Consider the following 27,347-nt stretch of genomic DNA (forward strand, 5'->3'; position numbering starts at 1 on the left):
TTACGATTCGCGAAGAAAAAATTATATCATATTTCACTCCTTTTTTACTTCTCCAGCCAGCTTAGAAGATCCGTTTTTGGGATTTTTAAAGGCATAATCGTTAAAATGAGACCCTGACAATGTTCTCTTCGTTATTCTTTTTCTTTTTAATCGATTTTTTTGTGAACCAATCAATTTAAGTTTTTTAAATGTAATAAAAAAATTATCAATCCCGTTCCTTAAATGTATTAAAATAATCCGAGCCCTGTTCCCTTAACTTAATTCCTGTGTTTTTGGCATTTTTTTAATAAAAGATGCACTAAAAAACAAACGGAAACAATAAAGGCGAAATCAGACAGCGGTGAATGTGGGACGTGGTTTTTTTTTTTAAATAGTTTAAAACATACAAAAAAATGTGGCGTTCATGGGAAGTGTGCATGGGATAGTCCTTTCAACACGACACATTCGACCTATGTCCTTGAAATTGTATGGTAGTATTTATCCTTGCTTGACGGTGATCTATACCAAAACGACCCTTTGGACCATTTTGGCTAAAATTGTATCCTTGCTTGAGAGTGATCGATAACGAGTATGGGATACACAGTTATAGATCACTGTCAAGCAAGGATAATAATAATAAGGATACCCAATGAAGAGAAAATAGGGTTAAACAATAGAGGAATGCCTAGATTCGATGCAGCTAGTGGCTATTACATATTTGATCAAAACATTTTTTTTAAATAGCCTGTAGTCCATCCGCTGTAGGAATGCACCAGTGGCGTGCGTTGAAATTCTCGCTTTTTATCGTACAGCCTTAATGTGCACAGGCAGGATACAATAGGAACAGCCTGTTCCTCTCGCGCACATCAAGTAAGGCTGTACGACAAAAAAAAGAGAGAATTCTACTGCACGCCACTGGAATGCACGTACAAGTCTTCCTACAGTGGACCAACTATAATACAAATTTGTCCACCGCTATTATATTATGTATATATTAAATAACAGAAGAAAATCGTATGAGATATACACAAGTGGAATGATATTATACTTTCTCACATAAAACAAAACCTTTTAACATTTTAATGTGCAAAAAAACAAACTAAATACTAGTCTAGGTTTTCAACATGATAATGATCTATGTATGTACGTATTTCTGCAACAGTTACCTGTACGCAACTTACAAAGTCGTGCTGTAAATCTTGGTGAATACATTTTTAAAATATTAATAATCTATCAACCACTGTAATGATATATGTATACAGTGAACCACACTTACAATGCACTATTTACAGCGAAGTCTCATTTTTTCAACAAATACATATGTATGTACATTATTATGTCCATATTGTACAAGAGTGTTAGTAATTAAGTGCACAAAATGCATGTGTGAATGGTAATTAGTCATAAATTACCTCTCAATTCAGTTTCCACAGTGCTGGCTTTATTTATATCAGTTTTGTTAGTACATATTTCGAATGAAACCATTCTTACAATAAAGTATGTTTAAATGGAAAAGACATTTTTAGCGTTAAACTGAGAAAAAATTTCGATTAAAATGGTTTTCTTTTTAATGATAATATCTATTAAATGTTGAAATCTTCACCTTGCATCAACATCGCGTTCGGCGGTCCCGAAGTTGAGCCTCCGTATAACGGACCCAACAAGAGATGGTACAAAACTAAATATATAGCTCCTATAACGCAAGCTATAATGGCCATATTTTCATAGGTGTAACGAAGCTGTTCGATCGGTTGACCAGTCTTCACAATCGATCCAATCAAAGCACCAAACATCCTTCCTGAAAGTCACATTGAACATATCAAACACACTCTTTGATTGAGCATTACAACGGAGGAGTTGTTATGTTATATTACTTACCGATGCAAAAGTGTGCTAAGACTGGGAGTGCTTGTCCCATTGCAGTGTATTTTCTCGGAACTAGATGTCTGAAGTAAAGTATGGCCGTTACCCACACAAGACTCAGGGTGAACACTTCGAATACTTCACACAGTAAAATCCATTCCGCTTTATTCATCAATGCCATTCCTAAATTGATTTAAAACTTTTAATAATCATGATTATATCAATAATTTAGTAGCCAGCAGTTTGGCTCGGTGGTTCGGCTTTTGCCTAGAATCGAGAGGCGCCGGGTTTGATCCCGTGAGTTGACCTCGATTGAAAGGAATTTATTCTGAGTATATCTGTAATGCTGCTGGTTTGGACTTGGATATTTGTGACTCCAGGTCGATCGTTTCTTTTCAGAGTTAGCCAAATTTTCTGATTTCATTATTGAAACGGTTCCTCGATTAAATTAGCCAAAAAAAACCTTCCTACCTACTATGTCACCACTATTGGAGTATGATTAATGTACAATAAAATTTATTCAACATTTATTACAACAAAATTCATAGATGTCTCGTTAATTTCGTGTTTTCAGTGTCTCGTAATTCAGCGACTTATGTAAAAAATGCTGCATTGTTTGTAATTGGCCAGGAAGGCGCATTGGGGTTTACCTGTTAGGCTTTCCCGGTATATATGTATATAATAAAATAATTACAATTAATAGCATTAAATAGTGATTTACGTTTTATTGATATAACAATCTTTTAAAATAACTTCTAAGTAAACTTTTTAAAAATTTTTGACAAATATGTACAAAAGTTTTAGCTTTAGTTTCAAATCACATATTCAAATCCTTTTCTAATGTACCAGTTGAAATTTTATATATAAAACAAAGACTTGTGTGTGTGTAATTCGTTTCTGATTGGCTGTCATCAAACTCGTTTCTGATTGGCTGTTATCAAATTCGTGTCTGATTGGCTGTCGTTAAATGTTAATATTTTTCGAATCGAATATATTTAATAAAAAAACAAATGAATGTTATGAATACCGAGCGAAGCACTTCTGATTAATTGGGTGCCTTAGAGCACCAATGGTTTTGCAATGCAATGGTTTTGATCATTATAGTCTTTTTGCAGAAACAATTTCGAATATGTACATATAATGAAAACTGAAAACCAATAAATACCTGTATATCGAATAATGTAAAAAGTAAATGCTCCGATGAAAATGTTGTTATGTCCGCAATAGTCAATAAGTTTCTCAGCTTTCCATAAAATTGGAATAGCAGGTATCATGCCGACAGTTACAGTCAAACTTAAAATTATATTAGATCCATCCAGAGCCTTCACAGTCCTATAATGAAATAATTTACCCATAATCAGATAAAACATTCACAAAAACAAGCCGCCACAATATCAACAAATATCTACATATACATATAAAACTTACAAGCCTAAATATGTATCCAGTGTACTCCAAAATATACCAAGCAGGAGCAAAACAAAGACAATTCCAATTATTTCAAATCCATAGCGTCTCACTGTGTTCATTGGGAGAGCTAACAATCCAGATTTAGTATGCCACCACCATTCTGGAGGCGTCAGTGGCATATTTCTATAAAATTTACATCATGTATATATATAAAACAAAATAAAAACGATCAATCAGAAGAGAAATACTCAATTTTCATTTACCTATCAAATAATACAACAATGGCCGCCAATATGAAGAAAATCACCGTGGTAATTATAGGAACGAAAAATGGTATTTTCAATGATTCATCAACTTCATTGTGAATCAATGTAACTAGAGGCGGTGCAATAGCCATACCTATTAATCCGAATGCAATTTGTCTGCCAATGTCTCCTCTTCCGACAGACGTTTCTCTCGTGGCGATTACACATGCAGTGCATATCAAGCAAAGTGCAGCAGTTGCAAATATATCACCGAGACACCTGTGTGGAAAAATGAATATAATTAATTAAGAAGACATGTTATGTATTTAATTTCTGTATAGTTAATTATTTTGTTTCTTTTCTGTTATATTTTTGAACATTGTGGCGCATTAGGAATTCCTGTAATGCCACAATGGTCCAAACTTTAAATAAATAAATATGTTGTCACGTATAACATTAAAAAAAACATACCTGAAAACCAAATACATCCAAAAGACAGCTACTGGATCTGATATATAAGTTTCACATGTCGAATCAGCCAGTACACTGTCGGCTGAATCGTAAGGTTGGTCTACGTTGCATTCTATGACTGGATTACACGAATCTTCATTTTCAGGCTTTTCGAGCAGTTGTAGATGGTGCTCTGGAACGGTGCATTTGAAAATGCCAGCTGCAAATAATGTCAAATCGCGAATTTATAGATGTATTCAGTCCAGAAATATGTATGTACACATGTTCTGAAAACTGCTGTTTATGTATTGTTGATTAAAATCAATTAGGTTTAACCGTTTGACAAGTCTGTAGCGCGGCTGTCTTCAATAGAATTTCTGAACTTTGCACGGGATTTTGAGCCTTATATGCGCCTATTTCAACTGTTTTAAGGTTCAAAATTGGTTGAATATATTACTGAGAGTTGAATGCCATCTATTTAATTTGCTTAAAATTAATATATACCAGTAATTAGTTTTTTGTGGAACCATACTGAAACCTCGTTTATGTGACGTCACGTCTTCATACAATTATGAAGAATGATTATTTGACAATTGATCCAAAACTACGAGATATATTATGTATTTTATTGTTTAAAATAATACTTTATGTGTTAATTAACATATCTGATTACTTGAGTAAATATTAAAATCTGTATTTAAGGGCGAAAACTCGATTGCCAAATTCGCGAAAAGGGTGCTGCATACAGGGCTCGTTCGCTATATTTATTGCCGCGGGCAAAGAGTTAAGCAGTTTAAACAATACCGAAACATACTGGAGTTCAATTAATTGAAGTTTATCATTAAACTTTCTAATGCTGGATATCAATGAGTTGTATTGGTGTTTAAAAATATTATTTTTGCATTTATAAATGCAAACAGAAAAGACTCGTCCGGATCATAAATATAATTTTAGCACTAGAGGCAAGTTAAACATTCAAGTTTGTTCCCACAAATTTTAATCTACTATGCCCATAACTCACCCAGGGGATATTTGCACCATGTCGTATAATTATCGCTTTCATATTCCTCAAGCGCCGAATTTAGATTTGTGTTGATTACGATAGACTTGGTATCGTCTGCGTACACTTGACACAATGTAGTGTGTCCGATTCCGCGGCTATAGCACAGATGAGGTGGTACATCCTTTAAGGAATCTAATTCCCTACGTTTTCGGTTTTCCAAATCATCATCATCCTAAAGAATAAAAGACTATTAATACACATGGAACTATGCACGCACCTTATTGCATGAAGTTTGAATAATTATATTTACTGGAATGACTGCTTCAGGATCAACTCGAATATCATCTGAATCATACTCTTCATCTTCGATGTCGGCAGCTTCAGTCGTTGACGAAACTTCTAAATATAATGGACGAGCGACAGGAAGTTTTTCACAAGCATAACGACAGTCTGATAAGTGAAGAAGTCCGACCTGCAACGAATATCAAAATAGTATACTGAATTAGGATGCATAGGTGATCTAAATTTATTCTTAAAACTGTAATTAAAAAATGGAGAATGATGAGATGAAATAATAAATACCTTTTCACCGGTCCAATGATTGCAAATTTTCTCCTCCATGCACATTTCTTGATACACAATAGCGCCATTTTTATCACACATAAAACTTACGGAAGGTCTGCGGGGCTAAAAGATACACATCCGTTGAATATAAAATAATTTAGTAATCATATACATTCAAATTGAATTTAGTATACCTGATGAACTTCTAGTATAGGCACTATTAGTAATAACCCATAGAATAAAGCGGAAAATATGAAACAAACAGCCAACATAAATCGCAATACTTTACTTCCAGGGTTATTTCCATCGCTTCCGGTGACTGTATTCACATCACAACCTCTACCAACCGATAATCTGAAATACACGATATACAATTAAATTGATTCATAATTTCTGTCAGATAATTGTGTATTAAAAGACACTAACTTGTCAGCTAAAGGACCTGCAATAGCAGGTCCAAGAACGGCAACAAATGGAGCTACAATGGATATAATGCACGCATCACCTATCGTCAAGCCAATGGCTCTTATGTGTACCGCTAGGAATGGAAATAGACATCCTACACCTAAAAAAGAAAAATAATTTTACTTGAGTGTGGATATTCTAACAAAAATTTTAATTCATTTAAATAAATTTACTTTACTGTTGATTACACTGGGCAACAAAAAAAAATTACCATAGCGGAGACTAACCAATCTTTACTAACTTTGACCCACTGAATTCGAATATGATAATGATTTTTGTTGGTTGGTGATCGTTTATGAGATATGAGCGTTTAAAAAAATGCGCGATTTTTACAGTTTTTTGGCTTTTGCGGTCTTTAACTCAAAATCTAGTATTGCTGTGCTCAAAGTGAGTATTGGAATCAGTAGTCAGATGTTTTTCCCATTGATTGTGATTTTCATTGCCTTAAAGTACTTATAATTAATTGTCTAGCGAATTTTAAAAGTCAAAAATATATTTTTTTGCGGATTTTTTTCCGTCCTATTTTTCATTTATTTGGCAATTTTTTTATTTCACCACGTTTATGAGGATTGGTTTTCTATCTCAATATTTTTCTTTTTTATCTAAACGTACTAACTCAAGCGGTAATTGCAATTTAAATGCTTTCGTTGTGTATATGGTTGTAACGCGTAATGTGTTGGGTGCAAGCGAGACGGCATGTAATCCACCTCACTGAATACAGCGGCCGGACTAATTAATTATAAGTATTAGACAATTAATTATAAGTATTTTAAAGCAATGAAATATCACAATCAATAGGAAAAACATCTGACTATTGATTCCAATACTCACTTTGAGCATAGCAATACTAGATTTTGAGTTAAAGACTGCAAAATCCAAAAAAACTGTAAAAATCGCGCATTTTTTTAAACGCTCATATCTCATAAACGATCACCAACCAACAAAAATCATTATCATATTCGAATTCAGTGGGTCAAAGTTAGTAAAGATTGGTTAGTCTCCGCTCTGGTAATTTTTTTTGTTGCTCAATGTTATTAGATGGGATAGGATGAAATTTTTTTAATTAAGAATACTACGAAAGGCAACAAAGCCTTTATTAATACACAAAGTAATACAGAAATACAAATATCAAATAAATAAAAATCAAAAACAGAAAATAAAAAACAACGAAAATGAGGACAATAAAATCCGATAAAAAGTTATAAACACATCAATTCAAAATATTATAATTATTGCCCTATACTGTATAATTCAAAATGAGAATGAGAATAAATCTTTAACGTAGGGCGTTATCTGTGTGTCTGTCTATTCATAATTATAGACAACACGTTCACAAACAATAATAGTAAACAACCGTTATAATAATGATTTACATACGAGTGTGGTATTTTACATATGTACACATTAACGACGACTTTGAACTTACCAGCTAAATAAAAGAAAATGACTATTTTCAGCGAAATCAGGTTTTTATTTATAGAGCAAATCATCTTGTCTCGTCCTCGTTCTACTCTTCATTGATCGATCAATTGGGTCAACGATGGGTCCTTTGACACTATTCACTATCTATCTATAAAAAGTGTCGTCCGAGTGCAAGCATAGCAAGCCCCAGAAGTCGGTGAGCAGTTTTAGCCGGTCCGTTGATGCTATCTCCACATGCTTCTTCTCTGGTTGGATCCTCAATTTGGTCGGCTGTTCTCCCTCCACCTGCGAAAGCAAAGCAAAAACTGGTATTAAAACAAAGCATTTCGATGTTATTTTGTACGAGCACTTGTCTCCGAGCTACTTTTGTGGTCTGGTTTCACGAATTTCGTGTACGTAAAAGAATGTTCGAGCGATGTGTTCTGGAACTTTTGGGTTCTGAGAAATTGATTATGGCACTAGAGAAATTATTTTTGAATATGCTATGGATATCCACCATTGGGATGCATTTTATTTTTTTGATTAGTTATTTTTTATAGGAGCTAGGAGTCGCTAAATATCTATAAAATCGCCTCTTTTTTACATCCACGAAAAGAGTCCAGGAGGCTTATTTAACGGTCGATTTAAAAAAAAATACGCGCATAGTTGCACAGAAAATATTTTTCTCATACCGATGATGATATTTTTTTAAATTGGTCCAGTTTCGGAGGAGAAAATAGGATAATACGAAACCTCGATTTTGTCGATTTGAAATACGTTTTATCTGGTCGAAGCGCAACTGTCGCATTCACTCAATATATATATATTGATATATATTGTCGCATTCACTCAATATATATATCGAAGAAAGGAACGGCAACAAAATTAAGGTTTCGGGTGTACAGCCCTCTTAAGCGGTAAAGTTGCTCTATATAATAATGGATAAAGGTTCATTTCATACTATTGAATAATTTAAATATTGGATCTAGAGCACAATTAATGAATAAAAAGTTTTAATAGCAAGTAATTAAATATGTAATTTAAGAATAAAAAGGCTGAAAAAGAACGAAAATCCAATAAATAGAACGGTTAGAGGACGAAAGGGTCTTTAATGTACATATAGGTAGTTTTAAATCGGAACACTCTTCAACATAGCGGAATCTCAGAGATTCCCTTTCATGTTTAATCTTATCGACATTTTAAATCGAAAAATGCGACGCTTGAGATGCGAAACGTCACGCATTGACAGAAAAGGAAGCACAGTAGATTGCGCTCTAATTGGTAAGCCTTCTGATGAACGACAATTAACTACTAGTTTCTTTTTCTTCGGTGAAAACCTCAAGTATTTTGCGAAATTGCACAAGGACACGTTAGATTAAGCACGGTGCACAGCTAAAATCGTTAATTTCGGCGTTTGTTCACTCTTGCACAACAAGATTTAATGTAATTGGGTAACACATGGCTGAGCTGGAAATCGCCCATAATTTGATGGCTATCGTTGTTCAATGAAATGAACGAGATTCTCAGTATGCCCGGTACTATATTGGAACAGAAGTTTAATGTATATCATAAAATTCAGGATTTAGTTATAAGTTTGTATGCGTACTGATCGCTATTGGGAATTAGGTGAGGCATTAATTTCGATGAAATAGCAATATTCAACGTCGGTTGACCCAACGGATTAACATGCGTCAATCAACTCAAATATAGGGGATTTATATTCATGTTAAAAGACAAACAAAAGATTTATATTTAGAAAGTTGTCTATTGTGACGAGGGGCGATATTTTTCATAAAATACTAAATAAATACTTGTAGAGATTTACGCTTCGGGTTAGTTAATAAAATTCAACAGAGGATGTTAGTTTATATGCCGTATTTCGTTATTTAGGTAGAATTAGCGTAATGTACGCTTTTTTGATAGTATAATGAGATTGACAAAGAGGGGAGTGCAGATGCATCAAAGCGAGACAAATGTATAATTTTTTACATATGTACATATTTATAATATAAATAAGATTAAAAAGTTACATTTTACTACTTCTAAATCAAATATAAAAATATTGATTTTTTAATTCAAAGTACATACATACATATGTATATGAAAACAATAACTGTCACTTTTAATTAATATAAAATATAAATGAATGTAGTACTGTTCTAATTGAAGAAATATAAAATATTCATATAAAAAATACCGATAAACATGTAATTAGAATTAACGAACGTATTTACTAACGCCTTTTAAAATTCAAATTGTATTGAATGCTCCGTTTATGTAATGCTTCTGATGGCCAAATATATGATCATTATGACCGCATTCAAGCCGTTTTCGCGGGAAGAAACGCTTTTCAGCCAAGTATTTTACTGTTTTTTATTAGCCGACTGAAGCGAAGTTTACGAGCTCACACTCTCATATTTTATTAGTACGTTGCGTAAAACCTTAACGAACACATTGTTCGTGCCTCGGATATAAGTATAGGGCCGCATTGTGGCTCTGGTTTTGTTGGTTAGAACTCAGGAGATTACCATCTATGTCGGCTGCGGAAACGACCATAGTCCGCTATTTTGGTCTGCTTGTATGACGTCATCCGGATCAAAACGAATCGCTGCGATGTCCTACGACAGCTTTATCGCCAATCAACAGAAAACTTCGATCAATTAGTTCAAAATGAGTTCTAAATATGTACATATATTGAAAAACTTTTTCGACTCGTTTTCATCTTGAGAGGAAGGAAGGTCAAATATGATATTTTATTATGCTGTTTTTTATAACAAAAAGCAGAGTTTAATAGTCTCCAGCATGTTAGCGAGACCGTGACCGGTGCGTGTCATGGACACGTTCACAAAACGCGCACGCTCCGTTTGAAACCCCCCCAAAATTCAAATGCGTTAACACACTAAATACAAATACAATATGGTAATATTTATTTATGACAGGTGGTTGAGTTTATAAATATTTTCTTCCAATTTTATTCAAAGAATTCATTCATTGTGGTGTTTTTAAAATTTGGTGTAAAAAGTCCAAAGGGACATATGCAATAATTATACGATAGGGCAATATAGGTATATAGAGGAGGAATATGAAAAGTTGTTCGAATCCTAACAAATATATTGACCAGTGGCGACTCGCAAAAATTCACAGTGGCAGGGTTGCAAGGATGAATCGGACTGTAGTAGACCGGTGACCGAATGCAAACAAAAATAGCATGCATATGTCTATACTGGGTCTACCTCACGGGCCCGAAAGTGAAACGCCCGAAAACGCAAATATCGGAAGGCAAAGATCGAAAATCGAAAAATCTTAAGTCGAAAGATAAAAAAAGGGTGCATGGTAAACGGTACATACTCACTTAATTTGCGCGAGCAGGATACAACAGGAACAAGAGGAACAGGCTTTTCCTCCCGTATTCTGCGCGCGCACATTAATACGGGAGGAAAAGCCTGTTCCTCTTGTTCCTGTTCCTCTGCGCGCGCACATTAATACGGGAGGAAAAGCCTGCTCCTCTTGTTCCTATTGTATCCTGCTCGCGCAAATTAAATGAGTATGTACCGTTTACCATGCACCCTTTTTGTATCTTTCGACTTAAGATCTTTCGATTTTCGATCTTTGCCTTCCGATATTTTCGTTTTCGGGCGTTTCACATTCGGGCTCGTCCCGGAGACCGATATAATATATATGAGTGGCATGCGGTGAAATTATCTCTCTTTTTGTCATACAGCCTTGTTTAATGTGCGCGCGCCGATACGGGAGGAAAAGCCTGCTCCTCTTGTTCCTGTTGTATCCTGCTCGCGCAAATTAAATGAGTATGTATGTGGGTATGTACCGTTTACCATGCACCCCTTTTTTATCTTTCGACTTAAGATCTTTCGATTTTCGATCTTTGCCTTCCGATATTTGCGTTTTCGGGCGTTCTATACTATACTAGGACCGGTCTATACTAGGGGGCTGCAGCCCGCAGCCTATATGGGCGGAAAAATAGCATGCATATGTACTATACTGAGAGGACTGCAACCCCGCAGTCTTAATAGATAAATAAGTTTTTGAGCTCTTTTTCCTATTATGCTGTAGATTAACATTAGAATAATATAATACTATGATTACTAACCAAATTAAATTAAATTGTAAAATAGAAAATGATCAGTAGATCAGTAGCCATTAAAATAGATATAAGATGTATTGTGAACATAATTTCGTAATAATAAAAAGCATTTAAAAATCAAAAAGCCCCCCAGTCCATATGGACGAGCCGGCACTGATATTGACCCAAGTTATTTCCACTGAGTTCAAGATAAATAGGCTAATAAACGTCAAACATCCCGAAAATGTTGAAATTAGAAACGCGTTGTATACGATATTTTATCTCCAACGTAATGGCAGACGATACGTTAACGTATATTGATGACCAAAATGAGCAATATGGCAAAGTATGAAAACGATCGGATAAGAGATAAGGGATATAAAAAATTACGTCTTAAACGAAGACCGTGTGAAACGTAAAAGAGGTTTGTAAAATGGAAATAGATTGGATAAAGTATTCAGCGGGAGTTTTGAACGGTTCAAATTTTAATAAAACTGTATTTTAAAAACTAGCTTAATAATTTTTGGTAAAACTACTCTTACTACTAGGGGTTCCAAATATTCGAATATCGAATAGTAGCTAAAAATTATTTATTTCTAGTTTAAATCAATTAGAACTAAACGTGCTGTAGAAAATAAATAAAAAATAAGTTCGTATAAAAATTATTCGAATATTCAGATTTGGAACCCCTTCTTATTACCCTTACCTATTCCGAAAATACATTGAAATAGGTGTTTGTAAAATTTATTTAGGGTGTTCAATTACCAAATTCAACCTCCTATAAACTTCCTCGCCATTTCCTAGGCAACGCGCTGTGCAAATATAAATAGGAGCCAGTTGGGAATTAAAGTAATGTTATTATTGAATACAATCTCATATAAAATGGTTAAAAGCAATCAACGAAATGCATCCTGTACTAAAACAAGTGATCTAATACTAATCTAAAAACCCCATTGCACCACCGCACCCCTGTAGATTCCCAGTTGGAGAATTTAAAATTACCCTTGAAATTCGTAATGATAAAAACAGTCACACACCTGGTACCCGTGTTCCATGTGTACCTATGTATCGCTTTCTACCACCACCTCATGAATAATTTATGTGCTAAAAGATAAGCATAATTTAGCCGACGATAATCATTTACAACGACGAACCAAGTCGTTGACAACAGCACAGCAGTGACAATACATTGTATCTACATGTAAACAAAAACAAAACAATCGTGTATTGTTTATCGCAAAAACTGTCAATATGCATACAAATATTATATGAGGACATTAAATCCCCTTTTTTATAAACATAAAAACGATATCTAATAGCTAGTATTAAAAATTGAAACAGCTACATTATGAAAGTACTGATTTTGTAACATTCACTATGCATGTACATATATACATAGATATGAAAACCTTTCGTGACTATTTTTTTGACGTGTTAATTACACACGTGATACTATCGCAACGAAATAGAACTGCTAAAGTAACAGCGAATAAGGTTCGAATTTGAAAATGTTTCCTAGAATTGAGCTTAAAATATGCATGCAGCTGTAACAAATATGTTCATTCATATGTGTATATATTTTGAATAATTTTCACATTTCATGCAGGATAATTATCCACTTGGGATTTCATTTGATTATCTGACCACTTTTATTAATGCAATCCAACTGCAGTCTCTTTACAAGGCTCTTTTATGTTTTACTTTGCAAACGATTCAGTATGTATTTATTCTCACGTATTTATCATCCCAGTCTTTCGATCGTTTTGAAACTTTGCCATTTTGCACGGTTTGGTCAACGATGGAAATTTAAATCGATTCTGAAAATGTTCGTTCGATGGTGAAAAAGAATCTTAATAAATACTCCTAAATTTTCGTAATTGTTGGAGACGGTGATTTTTAATAAAAAGCATGACTGAGTGTAGTCGGTTCAAAATTTACTGACCCCGACTTCATTTTATGATTCGACTCCGACTCCAACTTGAACTATTTTAGTAAGATTAACTTTTTTTGGCAACGTATAAAATTTTTAGTAGTAAAAATAATGTAAGGAATTAAAAAAAAACTATTTAATTATTAGTAATTAAATATGTACATATATGTATGTGTATGAATTTCATACAAAAATAAATCGATGAGAAAAATGAGAATAAAAAAATAGTATGAAATGGAGGAAACAATCGGTTTTGGACACGACGTATCAAAATACGTGCAATTAAACGATTTTATTTATAACTAGTGTTTTTACCTGGCTTCGCTCGGTATTTGTAATATAAACGGCTTAAACATGGCAAAACAATCTAATAGTAAACATTAATTTGTTTTTTTATTAAATTTATTTGAAACGAAAAATATTCAATGATTTCGATATCGTCGTCAAAGAAACTTTGATTTGTTTTCGATGCTCCCACCCAAACCTTTAAACCTTACTTACATACGAAGTCTATTTCGAAATTGCATATACATATATTAGATGTAATTTAAATTCATTCTTTTTATAAAGAATTAATTAAATTTATTAGTAGATTGGTCAATAAAATTGGAGAATAGTTGACAGATACCGTATTAGTATTGATTAAATAAAATAATAAAAAAGGAGTCGAAATCGGTTGATTTTTTACAACTCTAACTTCGAACTCCAACTCCACAGCCCTGATAAAAAGCATAGAAGATTATTGGTGTAGTTTTCGATGACAACACTTCTGATGGACATCGCATTTAATCGATTGACCCCCTCGGCTATGACGTTAAATGCCAAAATTAAACGACAAACAAACGTAATTCCACCAGAGGTCCACTCAGGGGGGGAAGAGGGGGGGTTTAGACTCCTCTAAAATCAAATACGAAATAAAATAAAACCCCATGACGGCATAATTCAAATGTTTTTTAAGAAGAGAGAAAAACTTGATTTTAAAATTAAAATTCATTTTTAAAATAATCATGAATTTTATTGATTTCCCAAAATATTCGCTTGACACCCCCCCCCCCCCCCCCTCAGATAAGTTTCGGTTGACCAACAACTAATTTTGGACATTTTAGTTCTACCTAATTGACTAATGGTAGACCATAATAAGGTTGTTATTCAAAACAGTGCTGACCACTAGTAATATTAAAAAGAAAAAAAATATTGAGCTTAAGTGAAACAAAATTGTCACTGAAGAGTACAATGATTTTACAATGAGAATAATAAACGTTATTATCACTAACCAGTGCTTGATAAAGTTTCAAGTTTTTCGTCCATTTTTTATAATTCAACTAGCCCTAAGACGATTCTAGATTTCACGTACTGAAATTTTCATCATTTTTTTTTTGTGATTTCATCCATTCAGTCCAACACTTTTTCATCATACCTGGTTATAGTCACATAATAGCATTTATTTCAGGCATGTGACATTTTACAATGTTAAAAATCGTCAACAAATTATTAATTGATGACACAATAGCAGAGTTAGCGACGAATTACACTTAATTAAAAACTCACACGCTTTTCGCATACAAAGTTATGTAACTTGTGTAATCACGGGCAAGTTCACGTTACAAAACAGGAATGCAGAAAGAATGTTGAAGACGAGAAGTTGCGTATTTTATCGATCACTTGCACGTACTTGGCGGCTCACCGACAAAGTGCATTCTTGTAACCAGATCAATTATGGATAGATAGCGTAATTACCAACAAGTAATTCTTCGATGAAAGTTAGCTATGAAAGCCATGGGAAAATAGCACTGACCTTAAGCTATGTCCACGTGCTGTCAAATAATACAGTACATATTACCATACAAGACAGCGACTATTTACTATCTACCAATAGACATACATACATATACTAGTGTTGTACCCGATGAAACATCATCGCATGGGTGTTGGCATATTAAGTTATTAAATAAAAAAAAATTAAAAAATGTGTCGGTTCTGTGTTCGATCCGCACGCGGTCGCATGTTTTTCAAATACCTTTTAAATATATTTAATTTAATATTTATATTTAATTGTTTAATATGAAAAAATATGGTAAAAACTACCTACCTACCTACATATAAACAATATAAAACACCAATAGAAAAATTAATTAATTAAATAAATTTTCAATAGATGGCGCTAAATGCTCAGAGGAAACATTGGTAGCAAACAGTATGTATAGAAGTTTGTTTCTTTCGTTATTATATTCGTATCTTTATTATACTCGAACATTTTGTTGGTAGCGTGTTAGCTGGGACGTATGTATATATATATATGTCAAATCGAAATATATATCGAAAAAGACATGTCAAATCGAAATATACATATATCGAAAAAGATACGTCAAATCGAAACGACTATTATAGTACGGCGAGCGTTATCGCAGATACACAGAATAGTGATATTATATATATGATGATGATACATATATTTGAATGTATAAATATACATACCATTATATCTCGAGAATGACTAGGGCTAGTGTTAACCGTCATGCGCGTCTTGTTTGCCAAAAGGAGAAGTTTAAGTTTAATGTTTCATAATATAGAAAAACGTATATAGATTACAGGTCATTGTGTCATCAACGATTCTCATATTATAATAAAGAATAAGAATTTGCTTATATATTCATACGTACGTATTTAAATATGTATCATAAAGTCTAGAATTTGATGAGTAATTCACAGCAAGGGAAATTATCAGAGTCAAGGATAGGTCGAAGTTTATTAAACAATGCTACATAGCTTTGAATGACAAAACTAGTCATCAGATTGAATATGTGACAGGATGTAGCCGTTGTTTCATTTGATATACATTCGTATTTACATATTTTTGAAATATTAAATCTGAGTGTGACATTAAAATGTTACAGTTTGATGTACGAGTCTGGTGACGAGCTATAGGTAAGTACATAGCATTTTCCGTAGCAGTTGCAGGCAACGCTTTTGCAGAGACAATGCAGTCAAACTGGTTGTCTCCCCACTACAATTATGGAATAGGTGTGTTTTTCTCGACGCCCTGAACTTGAACGGTTCGTAAAAAATATGCCGATTGCTGGACGGTGCCAATAAAGGTAGTAGCTTGAGCGAATCTGATCTGTTGCGGAAGCTGCATATTAAACACTGGCGCCAGAATTCTTACTAAGAATGGTCGCAGAAAGAGAAAATGGCGTTCTCCTTGGAGCATGTGAATTGGGATGTGTGCAGTTGGAAAAATTGGTAAATTAATTAAAAAATCGATTAAATTATTCGGTTGTGCTCACTTATCTACTATACTCATTTCTCTATTTTCATCGTATGTTCATAAGCGTTCCTTGTTAATATCAAGTGTGGGAATATGATAAGGAGGGAGAAATAATAACACTATAACTTATTAGTGAAGTAAAAATATATATGAGAGATAATGCGAGCCTATGGTGCAAATTTTATAAGATGTAGTGTGAAAAAGATAAAGTTATAAGCGTTTAAACAACTAAAATCTGACAAGACGAGTGGGTGGCGGAAAGTCAAACATATAAGGCTACTCGCCATCAAACGTCAATGTCTTCAAAATTTTTGAGTCGCTACATGTCTTTATTACGATTATTTTTCACCATCGATTTAAAACTGTCAGAAGCGATTTGAATTTCTATCGGTGACCAAATAAAGTAGAGTTTCAAACCGATAGGAAGAATGTAAGAATTTCGACTGAATTATTAGCGAAGTGAAACATAGAAAAGCCTTGTAAAAAGAACGAACTACCAGCCAAATATCAATATCTTCAACATCAATCATAATAGGAGGATTTTTAAGATACACAAGAGAGGTACGCAACACGTGTTTTTTGCAGGTTTTATATTTTTTCAGATACTTTTGCACATGCAAAAAACACTAGACGTACTCCGGTACACCAAATCTGTATCTCAGTGTCCTTTCGCGAGCCACACCCCCTCAAAAGTTTTCAGTAATATTTTATCCTTGTATTGATATACAAACATACATAGGTTTGACAATTATCAATAAGGGCGAAAACACACAGCAAGGAACGTGACACATGGATTTTTTTTAGATATTTTTAAACATGCGAAAAAAATGTGGCTTGCCCAGAACATATTCACCCCTTGGAGTGTTTTCGGTAAAATTGTATCCTTGTATTTATCCTGGCTTGACAGTGATCGATAACGGTGTATGGTGTATCCCATATTTGATGAAATGTAGGAGAACCCCCACAGCGGGGAGCCAAGCACACGACGTGCCGTTCTTCCCAGTGTGATTTCACCCTAACTGTGATTCCCATATATTCAAGGCCAATTGCAAACATCGATTAACAAGCATAGAGACATGTATAGACAAATTTGCAGCATTTTTATAAATTACCAAATTCCAGATGGATAGTACTGGATAGATATTTGAAGAAATACAGGAAAAACTTATCGAAATAATAAGATCGTACGAATTAATAATGACATGAAGATACGCCTCTCACCACCGGAGTCCACGTACGCGTCCCGTGCTGCACGTTTGAGCCACACATGGTTAGGGCCGGGCCGCACCGTGCAACTTTGTCGGTCGACTAGTTGCGCGACACGAAAAAATGTATGGAAATGTGTGCGACAAACAAGTTGACGAATGTAGCATGTCACATCTACCTGCATGCATTGGTCTGGTCGTTCTCAACCAAGTCGCTCGCAAGTCGCACGGTGCGGCCCGGCCCTTAAGGTCTGACCGCACTATGCATGGTGCAATGTTGCCTAGTGTAGTCAGACCTTAAAGGTGCAGACACACAGAATCGTTTTCAAGCTCTACAATTGAGTTTGACGTTTGACATTTTTAACAATGGTGGCCATTCAACGCTCGGTTCATCCCTGTCACGTAACAAATTTATTTTAGCTGCAAGCAATCATGAACCAATTTAAACTATACATACTTAATTATACGTTTCCAAATCCCCAATGCGAGGAATTAAAATTTAAACATTACAAAAAGACAAGTATTCACATTGTCAAGTACGAACAAATTCTTTTAGCCAGAAATAACTACAATTATATATGTAATATGGCTAATTCATTGTTTGTACTTTATTCCCCTATCCGAAATATAGGTATGTAATGATATTGCCAACACTAGGGAGGATAAAGGTAACAAACCAGCGAATCACCTTAAAGTGGGAGCATGGTGGAAGCACGGCATAATTTATTAGACACCTTGACCAGCCGAGGCACGTAATTGGTCCACGTATTTTTCCAGGGTTTTATGTTTTGTACGAAAAACGTCCACACGGGTCAAAAGACAAAGTACGGAGAGATAAAACAAACAATAAAGACCCTCCTCTTCAAACCAAAGCCTATACATTAAGTTTTATTTATAAAAATGTTACGAAAGAGTAATCATTACCAGACTTAGTTGGCCAGGACGCATTAAACCACAAAAATGGTTTACTATTGTTAAAATTTTTGTTGTTGTCTTGCTTTGTAGGACAATAGTGAATTTGTGGGTACAAGCATTCTGGCCGCCGAAGTCTGATCAATACACTTACTTTCCGATAAAGATTTTTTTATGATTCATTTATTTCACAGTCAAATTATAAGATGAAAGGCGTGTCACTGAATGTAATTCATTCTACAAAAACACTAACTATAAATAATTCGATTATTAAAAAAAAACGTACTGATGAATTTTCCATATATGTATTTCATAGCCCACAATGGGATGTGATGTTAATTTAATGGTTAATAAACGAAGTGCTTCGCCAGACACGTGCGTGCTCATCGCGGTACATTTACTCAATTTGAAAGTCACTCGACGAAGGGTTAAAATTTATGGGGTGTTAAAAATCACCATCGACAAATATGTATATGAGCGATAACGAGGGTAATACATCAAGATACAATACACAACAAAATATCATATGTATTATATAATGGCATAGTTAGTCTTTACAAAGAATTGACCCCAATATATGCGATACAAATAGTTTTTCAATATATGTATGTATGTACATGAATTCATTTGCTTATGCATATATGAGTTTGCACATGAATCTCGAGTTCTTATCATATGTAAGTAAGTCCATTGAATTGCAAAACAGCATTTGCGACCGGTTCTGCAGACGGTGATGTCACGGATTTGAAATAACAGATTTAAACTAGGTAGCTATGCAAAAACGGAATTTCGGCACGTACATATGTACAACTCTTTGGAGGATCGAGTTTGATGCATTGGTTTTGTGCAATCTTTGAGAATCGTTGACAGCCTCGATGACATCACTGGATCGCTTTGATTTAATAAAAATCGTGGGAGGGTTAACTGCTACACCATCGTGTTGCACTAATGTGGTACAAGGACACCTCTACGTCGTCTTTAACATTATGATTCTAGATACTTTGTAAGACGAAATGAACTGTTATAGGTTAAATAGATTAATAATAGTGTTTGGTGGTTCAATTATTTCTTCTTTTGTTCCAAATATTTGTCATATTATATTTACAAATGGAATTACATATGTATAATTTAAATCATTGTTAAGTAGAAGTAATAATTTGAGGAGTGAATGTACTTATTGTTCCATGAAACTTCAAAATCACACAATTTCATGGACATTAAAACAGTCAAATATGTAAATAAAAAGAAGGGAAAATTACCCAATACCCAATCTAAGATAGTAAATAAATATCATCGTATGAGCCGTTATATTTGAAAGCGGCGGAAATCCAATTATCAGTTTCAAAAATACTATTTCTGTTTGATTTAATTCACAAATTGTTATCACCACTTTTAATTCGATATGTCCAGAATTTCAAAAAAGCAGAATAAACGTATTACAGGCCACTAGTATTTTAAAATAAATATCACCGACGACAAAGGAGCGCGAAGCTTGCGCGCGGTCAGACGTGTTTTGCGTACAGCTACAAACTACAAGTGTATGTGTATATATATGAAATTTTATGTTAAAAAGTAGAGAATGCTTACTCTTTTGTGGGCTAAATATAAAGTTGATGGACATCAACCATGACCTATTATACAATACTTCATATGTACATAAAATTCAAGGCTTTTCATTTAAATATGTGAAGGAAATTTAGATTGAATTTATAGCTATTAATTACGGCTAACTGACAGTTAGATGGTTGCCACGATTTCAGTGTAATTTTAAAAGGTTTTTGACTTTTATATTAAATTCTATATATGTATGTATGAGCCATTATATTTGAAAGTGGCGGAAGTCCAATATTCAGTTCCAAAAACACTATTTCAGTTCGACTTAATTCACAAATTTTTATCACTACTTTGAATTCGATATGACAATAAATCTGTAACAGGCTACAGTATTTTTAAATATATATTGTAAAACGCAAAACATTATACATATTTAATGTTTTGTGAGTTATTTCTCGAAACGAAGAAAAGTGGACTTACGCCAATTTCAAATATAACGGCTCACATGTAATATGTGCACCATCATTTTATATATACATACATAGAATAAATTAAATTTCAAGTATTTACAATGTACATACATACATATATGCACTTGAATTTAATAACTAAACATAATAGTTATTAAAAGATTATGAGTCATTCACTCATATATAAAAATAAACGATGACTTTTGTCGAGGTTATCACATTTGCAACGATATCGAGTATCGCGTGTGTAAGTGTTAAAAAAGTGTTTTAATATTAAACATTCGTACTTGGTAGCGCGAAAATAATTATCATAGCAAAATATAATAGTACCATGGCCTCACGTGAAACTTTATAAATTCAAGAATTTTTTGATAGCTTTACGATTCCACGTATGCAAAGCTTTCGTGCCGGTGGACCATGTGGTCACAGTTTAAAAATAGTCAGGTGATGCAAGAGAATTAATAAATTATGTACATGTGTATATAAACAAACTCTATCGTTTGATACAGGAGACTTAACCCAAACGTAAGGGTAGCCGCTCACATGCTAACACGCAAATTAATAAGCTCGTAGTGCTTCTCGAAACGAATCGGATGTGAGTCATTGAATTTGCGCTGCGACTGCTGTAATATAATGTCTCCATACATGATTCCGATTAATCAAATAGGTTCTAACGCACACAATATATATATATACATACATATATTCCACAGACTAATACATATATAATTTCGAAAGAGATTTTGTATGTATGTATGTAAGGTTTATTAGTAATCGAAAAACAAATCAAAGTTTCTATGACGACGATTCGATATGGTTGAATTTTTTTTTTCGATTCAAAACAATTTAATAAAAAAACAAATGAATATGTACTATTAGATTCGCCATGTTTAAGTTGTTTATATTACAAATATTGAGCGAAGCCGGGTAAAACCACTAATAAACAATATTTAATATGTACTGCGATAACTTAGTGGATAGAATATTTGCGAAGGGAAGTGGAACAGGAATTAAATGTTGCCTACTAAATAAATCAGGCTCCGCAATTTTTTTTTATTTTCTAAATTATTTAAGTCGCCACGAAATAAAAAAAAAAAAGTTGAAGTAATTGACAATAGTGAACCATTTTTGGTGGGCAATAGCAACATGTCCGCTGATCTCTGCTTATAACCAGACTTCGGCGTTGGCTTGGTGCTCTTTAAATAATAATAGACCTCTCCATTAGTTAGTAAGCAAGAGAGTAGAAGAGCGTGGTTGACAATAATAATAGCGAATCATTTTTTTTCCAAAAAGCATCGTCCCGACGCCAATCTTTACTTATAAGCCAGCAGCATGGCTCGGTGGTTGGGCTTTTGCCTAGCACCGAGAGGCGCTGGGTTCGATCCCGTGAGTTGACCTCGATTGAAAATAATTTATTCTGAGTATATCTGTAATTCTGCTGGTCAGGCTTGGATATTTGTGACTCAAGGTCGATCTTTCTTGAAACGGCTCCTCGATTAAATTGGCTAAAAACCTTCCTACCTACTATGTCACCACTATTTGAGTATGATTTATGTACAAGTTAAAATTCATAGATGTCTCGTTAATTTTGAGTTTTCAGTGTCTCTTAATTCAGCGACTTCTTTAATAAAAATGCTGTATTGTTTGTAATTGGCCAGGAAGGCGCACTGGGGTTTACCTGTTAGGTCTTCCTGGTATATATGTATATAATAAAAAATAACGGTTAAGTTCTAACATGTATAAATATTACCCCTATTTATTTCCCACTGCCTTTTTATATACAAGGTGTCCTAGGCTTTGACTCACTATCTTCGAGAAGATTTTTTGCCATTTTCAAATAATTGTTTGGAGTATTAAAGAGAAGTATTGACAACCCTTCGATTTATCGGAGCTTAAAGTTTGGGCGCCTGAATGCGATAGAACTTTACGTCATCGTCGACTTTTCCAACATATGTATTGTTGTGAAAACGTAACTGCAACTCGTAACAGTAACTCGTCTCTTGTAAAGGCTGTTAGAATTTGGACCTGTTTGATTGTCATGTTGATGAACCGGTCAGTTTCATGAGATTCAACACGAGTATATTTGCATGAGATGAATGATTGTTAATTTTTTGTAGTTCTTATTTTTTTGTAAGACTTGTGTGACTCATTGGGGCAAACTGTCAGGTCATATTGGTCATTAATTTGTTGTTGTTCTTATTTATTATAATAATAAAATAAAATAAATAAATGTTTGTCAGTTGGTATCTATTTGACACTTGATCATCAAATTCATTTTAAGAGGATGTTTAAATGTCCTAAACGCTCGCGTATATGGTCTAATAGCATTGAATAAAACACCGAGTGTAATTAGAAGGGTTAATTGGTAAATTTTTCTCGGTAAAGCACTGAATGAAACTTGCATATTCATTCACTCCCAACGAGTTCCGCGAAGAACTAAATTTACTCTGCTTCAACATAACAGAATTTAATTTATTTTTTAGCGAAGAGCGTCCGCGTGAGCGTAGCTTTTATTTATACAAAAAAAGACAAATACTGTGAATTTACAAATTGGTTTGCGGTAGCTTTGGCTAATGGAAAATTATGTGTTTTTGGTACGCGCATGCGTAATGGTGTCGCTAAACCCGATACCCGGTTGGGGTCCTTCCGGGCCCCTACTATATCCGGTGTGCGTGACCCGCGCTAATTAACCTAGGGGCAAGCCCAATTTCTAGATCAGTTGAATTAAATAACCCTCTACGACGAGACACCTTTGAAATTGAGGCAAGGTTTTAGGCCGACGAACTTCGACGATAGAATCCAAATAAAGCTTAAATTGACGCACAAAAAACGAAAGTCGAATAATAAAGGCTAATGTTACAATCACTGATACAGTTTATTCAATAGACTGTTTGTTAGGAAAGAATATTCAGTTTTTGGTAACTACATATACATAGTAGCAGTTTGAGTATACATTTACCCTCACTTAACGGAGAAATGTCATAATCAAGAGTATTTAATATCAGTCATTCCACGATGCGAGTGATTTTAGAGGTGTATTATACATATATATTTAGTACAAGTAGTAAATAATCTAATATATAATTTGGAAAGAGAATTTGCATATATGTATGTATGTAACCTTCATTCATTGGTTCGTAGTTTTTTTTTCGATTCATAGGCGGCGATTCGATTTTTTTCGATTCAAAGGATTCGCCCCCGGGGGCGAAGTCTTAGGGGTCGCAGCCGCTGAGGGCGAAGGCGCCGGGGGCGCAGGCTCCGGGGAGGCAGTACATTTGTTTGGTTGTTCGTGACAGTCAATTTAATAAAAAAAAAACAAATGAGTATTCAAATAAATTTATATAAAATAAAACTATTCAAGTAAATTTAATAAAATGTTTCCTATTAGATTAGTCATATTTAAGCGGTTTATATTACAAATACCGAGCGAAGCCGGGTAAAACCACTAGTAATATATACTTATGTCAAATAATTGACATATTCGGTAGTAAAGAAGAAGAAATAAAGAGACGTGTGAAATTAGGATGGAGATAATTTGAACGAATGAATGCGGATTTTAAATCACTTTACCTGAAGAAAAAGATCTTCGATGAATGTGTTTTGCCAGGGATGACGTATGGATGTGAAACTTGGAAATTGAACGCCAAGTTGCTACACAAAGTCCTATGCACTAAAGGAAGTGTGGAACGTTGTATGCTTGGCATAGCGAGGAAAGACAGGAAATGGAATACGTGGGTGAGAAGTATGACAAGGGTTGTGATATAGTGGATAGTATGAAGAGATTGAAATTGCAATGGGCGAGGCACGTGGCTAGAAGAATGAACGAAAGACATGCTAGAATGGTACCCGAGAGAATGCAAAAGGGTAAAAGGAAGGCCGTAGGGAAGATGGGTAGGCGAAATTAGGAAAATGTGTGGAGTGAGACGCATGAGAGTTGCGCAAAACAGAGACGAATGGAAACGTGTTGGAGAGGCCTTCATCCAGCAGTGGATGGCGAATGGCTGTGGATGATGATGATACATATTTGGTACCTTGGCCGTGGTTTGACGTCAATATTGAACTATTAGAGGCGAGTTTGGCTTATTATTATAGTAAACTAGTTGTTTTACCCGGCTTCCCTCGGTGTTTGTAATATAAACAGCTTAAACATGGCGAATCTAATAGTAAATATTAATTTGTTTGTTTTATTAAATTTATTTGAATCGAAAAATATATATACATATATCGAATCGTCGTCATAGAAACATTGATTTGTTTCCGATGTTAAATAATTTTAAAAGCGGCACAATCTGGAAGAACGACATATCTATATAGGTAATGGGTACCGTATTAAATATGTAGATACAACCAAAATTGTACAGTTGCTTCTATATGTATGTATGTAAATTAAATTAAATTATTTTTAATTTGTCAAATGATAACGAGTCAATGAAAATTATGACGCATCGCTTAACTACTCATAAATAAATGGTTAATAAAAATCATGAACCATAAAAAATAAGTGAATTGTGTCATGAAAATAATAAACTTTATCATCGATAAACTCTTGTCATTAGCAAATTTAACGACATCACAGCTTGTATTTAGAATCGATTACGTCACACAAATATTATGAATACACATATATGTATATATTTGTATATGTACATCTAAAATATACTTAATAAAGAAATGACCCATTCACTACCAATGAATGCATGAAAACGAACTCATTAGCATACAAACTGCTATGTGTAGTATATGTATGTACATGAATTTGTACCTACATACATAAGTACATACATCATGAGGTATGTATGTACACGTGCGTACCTCGTGTCAGAAGACAAATTCATTGGATCGAGATATACAATTTTATTTTATGGTGTCCCTACTTCCTGGACGTCTCGCATAATGCCCCTTTGTGTTTCGATAAGATTCACATCGCACTTTCCACCCCCTTGCTACATATGGCCATATCGATCCGAATATGACCACAAGAACAATGCCATCTGTTTCGTGATTCGAATTTCAATTTTAAAACATAATTAAGACTAAAAAGCAATTTCTAATAACCCACTGTACCTTAAAATTTTCGTACATTTTATAGTACTCTCCCCTTTAACACAATAAATATATCTCAACGCGGAACCGAAGTTACCGCGTTATCATCATCTTTCACCGTCCATTGTTGGATGAAAGCCTCTCCAATACACTTATATTAGGGGTACCGGAAAGAAATATATAGGTCTCATACATCTAATCTCACACATTTATTTAATTTCATCCACTCATTTTCCAAGCGGCCTTCTTTTCACCCATTTACATTTTATCGGGTAACATTCCGGCTAGGGATTGCAATTTATCGTCAAATTTTATAAACCGGTAAACGGTAAATCCCACTACCGGTATACCGGTATTTGCCAGTACATGAAAATATATATATATTTCCGTGAATTACATATGCAACTGTATGTATTTTTCCTAAAAACAATAACCTACAGTGAGCGACAAAAATAGGTACGCAGTAGCAAAATTTCATTTTATTCGTATATATCGCAATATTTTTCATTTAAAAGTTTCTGAAATCATGACTAGGATCATTAAGATAATAAAACAAGACAAATTATTAATTATATTGATGTATTTATTGAGATATTGGAATTATTTACGAAATGGACAAATTTGGGAAAAAAGTATTGGCAGTTCTTCGGGAGTTTTTAATTTAATTTAAAGCGGTTTTCACGGTATACATTTTTTAAATGTTTCCTATTAATAATATATACATAAAACAATAATATATAAATAAAATAAAGCTTAATATTTAGTAATTCCCCCTTTGTTTTTGATTACTGCCTCAATTCTTCTGGGCATAGAATAAAACAATTTTTTTATAACATTTGGGGAAATATCCTTTTCCCATGCCTCCGTTATTATGTTTTCCAGCTCTTGAAGCGTTTTTGGATTGCAGGCTTTTACTTTCCTCTTCAAAATCGCCCATAAATTTTCGATAATGTTCAGGTCTGGACTGTTCCCGGGCCAGGTAAGGGATTTAATTCCCAAACTTTCTTTATAATTGGTTATCTAAAACAAGTCGATGATATTTACCACATAAAAAAACAAATTAAAGATAGAAAAACGGTTTGATAACTTACAGAACGAGCCCGATATCAAGGTGCAGATTCGTCCTGAAATATTGGTTCAGCGACGAATTCTATGAGTGCTTCGATGGTGGGTAAAACACGTTCCCGTATCGTGTTTTCGAATTGGATGGCATTCATGGACCTTCGGACGAACTCTAGCGCCCTTATTCCATATCCTGTAATGCACCCCCATATCATGACATACGGGGAATGCTTCGCGGTCGCGAAACACAACTTGCGTGAAAACATACTCCACTTCTACGGCGAACTGTGGTCTTCCCATCTGATCCAATAAGATTCCAATTAGATTCATCTGAAAAAACCACCCTGTACCAGTCCTCTGATATCCAATTCTTCTTGTCCTTGGCCCATTTCAACTGCTTTTTCTTCATTGAAACCGCCAGAAGTGGCTTTTTCGCGAATTTGAT

At 34.2% G+C, this 27,347-nt stretch overlaps 1 protein-coding gene across 2 annotated transcripts in view; it reads right to left on the reverse strand.

Annotated features, from left to right (window-relative positions):
- The window catches only part of SP1173 (major facilitator superfamily domain-containing protein SP1173), a 53,933-nt gene that overhangs the window by 1,521 nt on the left and 25,065 nt on the right, over positions 1-27,347 (reverse strand). For both annotated transcript variants that reach the window (XM_077432877.1, XM_077432878.1), the window contains 12 exons: positions 7,406-7,686; positions 5,941-6,079; positions 5,709-5,868; positions 5,533-5,637; positions 5,261-5,422; positions 4,969-5,182; positions 3,969-4,167; positions 3,516-3,776; positions 3,271-3,435; positions 3,008-3,174; positions 1,858-2,025; positions 1,583-1,777 (listed from right to left, as the gene is read on the reverse strand). In XM_077432877.1, coding sequence (XP_077289003.1) covers positions 1,583-1,777; positions 1,858-2,025; positions 3,008-3,174; positions 3,271-3,435; positions 3,516-3,776; positions 3,969-4,167; positions 4,969-5,182; positions 5,261-5,422; positions 5,533-5,637; positions 5,709-5,868; positions 5,941-6,079; positions 7,406-7,469 — 1,999 coding nt within the window. In that variant the 5' untranslated portion in view covers positions 7,470-7,686. The remainder of the gene's footprint in view (positions 1-1,582; positions 1,778-1,857; positions 2,026-3,007; positions 3,175-3,270; positions 3,436-3,515; positions 3,777-3,968; positions 4,168-4,968; positions 5,183-5,260; positions 5,423-5,532; positions 5,638-5,708; positions 5,869-5,940; positions 6,080-7,405; positions 7,687-27,347) is intronic.

Source organism: Arctopsyche grandis, chromosome 6 (genome assembly GCF_051622035.1).
Source record: "Arctopsyche grandis isolate Sample6627 chromosome 6, ASM5162203v2, whole genome shotgun sequence".
In the NCBI taxonomy this organism is placed as follows: Eukaryota; Metazoa; Arthropoda; class Insecta; order Trichoptera; family Hydropsychidae; genus Arctopsyche; species Arctopsyche grandis.